Raw genomic sequence first — 8,540 nt, forward strand, 5'->3', positions numbered from 1 at the left:
TTTTTTCATCTTTTCCAAGTAATCTGAAATCATTTTCAATTGATTTAAAGTATTTTAACACACACCAATCAAGTTTTTCTCTTTCTTACTATCTTTAAAACATTCCCAAAATACACCAAAATCATTTTTTTTATCAAATCATCCTTGTTAAGTATCGTCGAGTTGTTTTTAATTAATTAGAAGCTTTTTGATTCACTCCAATCGCCTTTTTCATTATTTCTAAATGCTTTAATTTTTCTGGAAAACATCCCATTAATTTTTTTTAACATTTTTCATCTTTTCCAAGTACTCTAAAATCATTTTCAATTGATTTAAAGTATTTTAACACACACCAATCAAGTTTTTCTCTTTCTTACTATCTTTGAAACATTCCCAAAATACACCAAAATCATTTTCTTTTATCAAGTCATCCTTGTTAAGTATCCTCGAGTTGTTTTTAATTAATTAGAAGCTTTTTGATTCACTCCAATCGCCTTTTTCATTATTTCTAAATGGTTTAATTTTTCTGGAAAACATCCCCATTAATTTTTTTTAACTTTTTTCATGTTTTTCAAGTAATCTAAAATCATTTTCAATCGATTTAAAGTATTTTAACACACACCAATCAAGTTTTTCTCTTTCTTACTATCTTTGAAACATTCTAAAATACACCAAAATCATTTTTTTTATCAAATCATCCTTGTTAAGTATCCTCGAGTTATTTTTAATTAATTAGAAGATTTTTGATTCACTCCAATCGCTTTTTTCATTACTTCTAAATGCTTTAATTTTTCTGGAAAACATCCCCATTAATTTTTTTTAACTTTTTTCATCTTTTCCAAGTAATCTAAAATCATTTTCAATTGATTTAAAGTATTTTAACACACACCAATCAAGTTTTTCTCTTTCTTACTATCTTTGAAATATTCCCAAAATACACCAAAATCATTCTTTTTAATCAAATCATCCTTGTTAAGTATCCTCGAGTTGTTTTTAATTAATTAGAAGCTTTTTGATTCACTCCAATCACCTTTTTCATTATTTCTAAATGGTTTAATTTTTCTGGAAAACATCCCCATTAAGTTTTTTTAACTTTTTTCATCTTTTCCAAGTAATCTAAAATCATTTTTAATCGATTCAAAGCATTTTGACACACACTAATCACTTCTTTCTATTTCACCATAACCTTGAAACATTGTCTAAAGACTAAAAAATTTTTTTTAATAAAACCACACCAAAATTTTAAATCTTTTAGTTATCATAGAAGTAAATACAACATTAATTATCGCCTAAAAGTTCTTCTAAAGCCTCATTTAAAACATTTAATTGAAAAAATAAGTCATCTAATCTCTTTAATGTTCTTGTATCTGTAATGTTTTCTTCGAAATCATTCCACGAATCCTTTTTTTCTTCCCCAATGTCTTCGTTTCCTTTAAAAGTTAGCATCCTATCAACAATTATTTCCATTACAGCTAATCGGTTATTAGAAATAAAATGTTTTTTTCCTCGCCTACAATCTTTGTAATAAACAATTTCGATTGAATCGTTCCTTTTCATGTAACTTTCGCATATTCCCAACATAACTGAAACATCGACGTGGTTAAGGGGCCGATTTTCTTTCAAGAATTTCGTGAACAAGTATCCAAAAACGATGAAACGGATCGCTTCAAGTCTAGATTCGCGAATTACGAAGCTGCCACAAAATCTTTTATTATTTGCTCGGATATAAACTTTTTTGCACCCCCCACCAGGTAATCTTAATTTTTTAATGTTCCTTTTTGAGTATTTTCCATAAAACATCGCTTTATCGATCAAATAGTCCCAAGTTGAGTAGTTATTGCACCTCCATAACTTCGCTTTCTCTTTTTCTTTGAAGTAATTCGTAAGAAAATAAGAGACGTAAAAGGAAAACAATAAAAAGAGGGATAACGCGTATAAAAAGGTGTAATAAGGGAGTGATTTTGAGCACCCCATGATTTCGTACGAATTCATTTCGCGCAAATGTTTCAAAATTAACACGTTTTTGATTATTTCATTGATTGAGGCGAAATTTTTTGAGTACAAAATGTAACTTGTTGAAGAAAAAGTAATGGTGAATAAGAAATGGATGAAGAGATAATTCAAAAATTTTTTTGAAAAAGTTAATTTTACGCAGACCTCTATTGGCACAAATTTTAAATAAAAAATTAATCCAAAAATTAAAATCGAAATCAATAAGCTCATCAAAACCCGGCAATTTTGAGTTGAATGAAACGTTTCGTAACTCATAAAATCGTCGTCAATTTCGAAAATTATCTCAGAATCATAACTTTGTAACTCATAAAACACAAAAGCCCCAATTGTTGCGAACACAACAACAAAATCTAACATTTTAAGACGTTTCCAAATCGTTTTTGTTATAACCATATTTCGCGTTGTGATAATAATATAAATTAAAACGATCAAAATCAAAAAATAAACCGAAATTTTCATAAAAAGGATTTGTTTAACTTCTCTGTAATTTAAACTGTTCGAAATGATTCGAATCGAAGGAATTGTTAAACCAGTTGGGCTCCTTTCAATAATTATTTTTATATCGCTAAATAAATTAACGTTGTTGTTATAGGTGAAAAATTCGATAAAAATTGCTCGTGTAAAAGATTCCATCCACCATTCTTTCCCTTTTTGTTTAATTAAATTTGTATCCGTTTCATTTACGTTTAAAGAAGTCATAAATCCTCCTCCAGGGTAAGTATTTAAATCCCCCGAATAACTTTTGCGTTTACTATCATTTGAGAAAAAGTAACTCGAATTAGATTGATTCAAATTTTTGATTTTTTCAAAATAAATTGAGTACTCGGAATAAATTTTTGTGACGTTAAATTTTTTCGAAACATTACTCGCCTTTCTACCTCGCACAATTATTACCCTAATCGTTGGAGATCCAAGATATTTCGTATTAAAATCTGTAATAAGATGATTATCAACAACTTCGAACTCGCCATACCAAATTTTGGATTGCAAAGTATTCATTAAAACGTAAATGTAACTTTGAAAGCTAAAAATTAAAATGATTAACTTGATTTATGTAATTATAAATCAATTATTACTCTTTTAAGGTGTTTATATCCAAGAAATTTCTTCCGTTGTTATTATTAATTAAACTCGTTAAATGCTCATTATGTTTTTGGATTAAATCATTTCGATTTGAGGTTATTATTAAATGTAGGAGAAAAACGCATGTTATTAAAAAGAGGATGTAACGAAATGAGTTTTCGATTGTTGTTAATCTTGCAATGAAACATCTTTTAAACTGGAAAGAAAAATTTGATTTTTTGTAATAAAAAATATTTATGTTACCGTTATAACATCGACTCCTAAAGGTTTATAGAGATGTAAAAGATATGGGCGGAGATTGGAAATATCGTCAAATATTCTTGATATCATTGCTCGTTGTTGTTCTCCTTCAGAAATGATTCGATTGTAAAAATACCATTTTTTTATTTCCTTAAATCGTTTTTTCTTTTTTTTAATTATTCTTTTTAATCAAAATAGATGTTGGAAAATGAAAGAAAATTAAAAATGCTTTAAAATGAGTCCAAACTCGATATATTTATCTTTAATTGTTGCTGAGATATCAATTAAATTAAAAAAAATTTGACAGTTGACAATTCTTAACCTAACTTTTTTTTTAATTTTTAACGAAAATTTGTCGAGTTTGGTATTAAATTAAAGGATTTTTAATTATCTTTAAGATTACGCTTTTTTATGTCCTTAAATCGTTAGTTTTATTAATCAATTTTTTGTTATAAAAATAGATGCTGAGAAATGAAAGAAAATTAAAAATGTTTTAAAATGAGTCCAAACTCGGCGTATTTATCTTTATTTGTTGCTGAGATATCAATTAAATTAAAAAAATTTGACAGTTGACAGTTCTTAACCTAACTTTTTTTATTTTTAACGGAAATATGTCGAGTTTGGTATTAAATTAAAGGATTTTTAATGATATTTAAGATTACGTTTTTTTTATGTTTTTAAATCGTTGGTTTCATAAATAATTTTTTTAAAATCAAAATAGATGCTAGGAAATGAAAGAAAATTAAAAATGCTTCAAAATGAGTCCAAACTCGATGTATTTATCTTTATTTGTTGCTGAGATATCAATTAAATTAAAAGAAATTTGACAGTTGACAGCTCTTAACCTAAATTTTTTAATTTTTAACGGAAATTGTCGAGTTTGGTATTAAATTAAAGGATTTTTAATGATCTTTAAGATTACGTTTTTTATGTCCTAAAATTGTTAGTTTTATTAATCTTTTTTCTTTAAATCAAAATAGGTGCTGGGAAATGAAAGAAAATTAAAAATGCTTCAAAATGAGTCCAAACTCGGCGTATTTATCTTTATTTGTTGCTGAGATAAATAATAATAGATAAAATAAAAAAAAATTTGACAGTTGACAGATCTGAACCTAACTTTTTTGATTTTTAACGGAAATATGTCGAGTTTGGTGTTAAATTAAAGGATTTTTAATGATCTTTATGATTATGTTGTTATTTTCAATGAATTTTAATAAAAAAAAATTTCGGTAAATCTTTAAGGAAGAAAGTAATAGAAATTACGTTTTTCTGTACGAAATTCAATAAGATATCAGCAAATAATTTGAATCGACTCCAAACACGACCCATTTATCTCAAATTATTTCCAAGATAGACAGTTTTAGTAAAAAATTGATTTTTCGTTTGACATTTGACAGTTCTTAACCTAACCTTTTTGATTTTTAACGGAAATACGTCATGTTTGGTATTAAATTAAAGGATTTTTAATGATCTTTATGATTACGTAGTTATTTTCAATAAATTTTAATAAAAGAAATTTTTGGAAAATCTTTGGGGTATTAAATAATAGAAATTACATTTTTCTGCACGAAATTCGATAAGATATCAGCAAATAATTTGAATCGATTCCAAACACGACGTATTTATCTCAAATTATTTCGAAGATAGACAGTTTTATTAAAAAATTGATTTTTCGTTTGACATTTGACAGTTTTTAACCTAACTTTTTTTATTTTTAACGGAAATATGTCATGTTTGGTATTAAATTAAAGGATTTTTAATGATCTTTATGATTACGTAGTTATTTTCAATAAATTTTAATAAAAGAAATTTTTTAAAATCTTTGAGGTATTAAATAATAAAAATTATATTTTTCTGCACGAAATTCGATAAGATATCAGCAAATAATTTGAATCGACTCCAAACACGACCTATTTATCTCAAATCGTTTCCAAGATAGACAGTTTTAATAAAAAATTGATTTTTCGTTTGACATTTGACAGTTTTTAACCTAACTTTTTTGATAGAAATATGTCGAGTTTGGTATTAAATTAAAGGATTTTTAATGATCTTTATGATTACGTAGTTATTTTCAATAAATTTTTATAAAAAAAATTTTGAAAAATCTTTGAGGTATTAAATAATAAAAATTACATTTTTCTGTACGAAATTCAATAAGATACCAACAAATACGTTGAATCGACTCCAAACACGACCTATTTATCTCAAATTATTTCCAAAATAGACAGTTTTATTAAAAAATTTATTTTTCGTTTGACATTTGACAGGTTTTAACCTAACTTTTTTTATTTTTAACGGAAATATGTCATGTTTGGTATTAAATTAAAGGATTTTTAATGATCTTTATGATTATGTAGTTATTTTCAATAAATTTTAATAAAAGAAATTTTTGGAAATGTTTGAGGTATTAAATAATAAAAATTAAATTTTTCTGCACGAAATTCAACAACATATTAGCAAATTATTTGAAACGACTCCAAACACGACCTATTTATCTCAAATTGTTTCTTAGATAGACAGTTTTAATAAAAAATTGATTTTTCATTTGACATTTGACAGATTTTATCCTAACTTTTTTGATTTTTAACGGAAATATGTCATATTTGGTATTAAATTAAAGGATTTTTAATGATCTTTATGATTACGTCGTTATTTTCAATACATTTTAATAAAAGAAAATTTTGGGAAATCTTTCAGGTATTAAATAATAAAAAATACATTTTTCTGCACGAAATTCGATAAAATATCAGCAAATAATATAAATCGACTCCAAACACGACCTATTTATCTCAAATTATTTCCAAGATAGACAGTTTTATTAAAAAATTGATTTTTCGTTTGACATTTGACAGTTTCAACCTAACTTTTTGATTTTTATCAGAAATATGTCATGTTTGGTATTAAATTAAAGGATTTTTAATGATCTTTATGATTACGTAGTTATTTTCAATAAATTTTAATAAAAAAAATTTTTCGGAAAAATCTTTGAGGAAGTAAATAGTAAAAATTACATTTTTCTGCACGAAATTCAATAAGATACCAACAAATAGTTTGAATCGACTCCAAACACGACCTATTTATCTCAAATCGTTTCCAAGATACAGTTTTAATAAAAAAATTGATTTTTCGTTTGACATTTGACAGTTTTTAACCTAACTTTTTTGATTTTCATCGGAAATATATCGAGTTTGGTATTAAATTAAAGGATTTTTAATGATCTTTATGATTACGCTGTTATTTTCAAAAAATTTTAATAAAAAAAATTTTTCGTTTAACATTTGACAGTTTTTAACCTAACTTTTTTAATTTTTCACCAAAATATATCGTGTTTGGTATCAAATTAAAGCATTTTTCATTTTCTTTCCAAATTTTCCACTTTCTTTGACATTAAAGTTAAATTAAAACCTCCACAATTTATTTACCTTCCTTTTTAAGTTCGCAATTTTAATCAACGTTATTAATAAGAACTCCCAAATAAAAATAATCCATAATATCGACATAAAAATTAATCCATAAATTATTAACGAGTTCTCAAATGAAATGTGTAGGCTAAATATGAAAATATTTAAAACGTTTCCTACGATTCCAATTTCTAATAAAATCCTGAATAAGAAAAGGAAATATTATTTGGTTTTTTTAAATAAATCAGGAACTTTCCATGTTATAAATCTGAATTTTTTTGAAAAAACGTTGGGTTGGTGCACGTAAAGTTCTCTTCTCGTTAAGCTAGATAATCGAAATGTTAAGATAAACGGTAAATTAACTAGATAAGTTATCGCTGATGATTGGAAAGTGGTACTCGTTATGAACCCAATGTTAATGTTCTCTAATTTTCTTGGAGCAGTGTTGATACAAATTATTATTGTTAACGAACAAATCCAAATGATTTGTGAACAAATTATTGTTAATTTTTCTGTGCAAGTATAAAATCTAGAACTAAAACAACTTGATTACTTAAAATCATTTAAAAAAAATTACCTTGAATGCCAAAAATTCCAAGTATGTTGTGCGTTAAAAGATGGCAATAATAATCTACATCGGATCTTCTTTTTTAAACTACTTGGTGTAGCCCACACTTTTAAGCAATAATGATTCTTTTTATCGATAGTTAACCAATTATTAACAATAAACAACCACCAATGTTTAGTTTGAAGGTCGCAAATTCGAATTTGATCGCAATTCCTTAAAATAAAATGAAATTTAATTAATAAAAAATAATTTTATTTACCATTTTGGTTCAATTGAAATGAAATCGATCCATAATTGAATAAAAATTAATTCCCCAAGATGTTTTTCTGTTGTTACAATAAAATAATCTTCACCATTATATCTCAACAATCTTAAATCGGGATCGGGATAATTAACAACGTGGGCTCGACTAATTCCTGTTGATCCAAATATTTTAATCGTTACGTTTGAAGTTGTTCCCGAACCACTTTCCATCCCCGTTTTTATTTCTAATAAATAAGCGAATCTATCATCTTTGTGGTTATCACTTAAAAAATAAATGCATTGCTACAAAAAAAGTGTTCAATTGATTAATTTTTTTTTATATCAATAAATTATTACGGGAAACAAATTTTTGTGCGATAAAATCCATAACAAACAATATAAACAAAGAGTGACCAAAACTGGGATGTAAAGCAATAAATTTATGTCTAAATTGTTTGTATCATCGAGTTTAAATTGGAGATTATTTATTGTTTTATTGTTATACGATGTGTTTTGATTCGTCGAGGAAATTAACTTACTTTTTACGTTCAAAATCGACATAAATGTTTCGACATTGACTTAACTAATTTTTTTTTAACAAACATTTTCAAAGCAACCAATTTTATTTTATTTAAATTTTTAACGACTTATAACATTAAAAAAGTTTTTTAATAGACCACCTAGATATTTAAATAATGCTGATGTAGTAGTACACGTGGTAAAGTGTACTTGTATCGTTATAAACCACGTGGAAGCTTCTGAAGGGTCATTGTTGTATTCATCGTTCTCTCTACATCTACAATCTTGTGACGGTAAAGGACAGTTTTAAGTATCATTTTTAAGGATCACTTTTACCGAAAGGAAAAAGAATCGAAAATTCAAATTCGGGTAACGTTTCGGTGATTTGGAGGCATCTCGATATTTCTCAGTAACGAATGTAGTTTATTGTAATTATTTCTCTGAAAATTGAAACCGGAGTAATGAGAAACGTTCGCGATTCGAGCGGATTTCGT

At 26.0% G+C, this 8,540-nt stretch overlaps 2 protein-coding genes across 2 annotated transcripts; both read right to left on the reverse strand.

Moving 5' to 3' along the window:
* Nucleotides 1–973: 973 nt before the first annotated feature.
* LOC111415438 (polycystin-2-like) lies at nt 974–6,913 on the reverse strand. Its single transcript, XM_071200312.1, has 4 exons — nt 6,738–6,913; nt 3,319–3,465; nt 3,069–3,271; nt 974–3,016 (listed from the first exon to the last, which is right to left on the reverse strand). The coding sequence occupies exons 1-4, from the start codon at nt 6,813–6,815 to the stop codon at nt 1,258–1,260; spliced, it is 2,187 nt and encodes a 728-aa protein (XP_071056413.1). The 5' UTR covers nt 6,816–6,913; the 3' UTR covers nt 974–1,257.
* A 375-nt stretch (nt 6,914–7,288) lies between these two features.
* LOC111415439 (polycystin-1-like protein 3) lies at nt 7,289–8,088 on the reverse strand. The gene is made up of 3 exons (XM_023047138.2): nt 7,885–8,088; nt 7,544–7,830; nt 7,289–7,497 (listed from the first exon to the last, which is right to left on the reverse strand). The coding sequence occupies exons 1-3, from the start codon at nt 8,086–8,088 to the stop codon at nt 7,290–7,292; spliced, it is 699 nt and encodes a 232-aa protein (XP_022902906.2). The 3' UTR covers nt 7,289.
* Between the last annotated feature and the right edge of the window lie 452 nt (nt 8,089–8,540).

The sequence above is a fragment of the Onthophagus taurus genome, chromosome 11 (genome assembly GCF_036711975.1).
Source record: "Onthophagus taurus isolate NC chromosome 11, IU_Otau_3.0, whole genome shotgun sequence".
In the NCBI taxonomy this organism is placed as follows: Eukaryota; Metazoa; Arthropoda; class Insecta; order Coleoptera; family Scarabaeidae; genus Onthophagus; species Onthophagus taurus.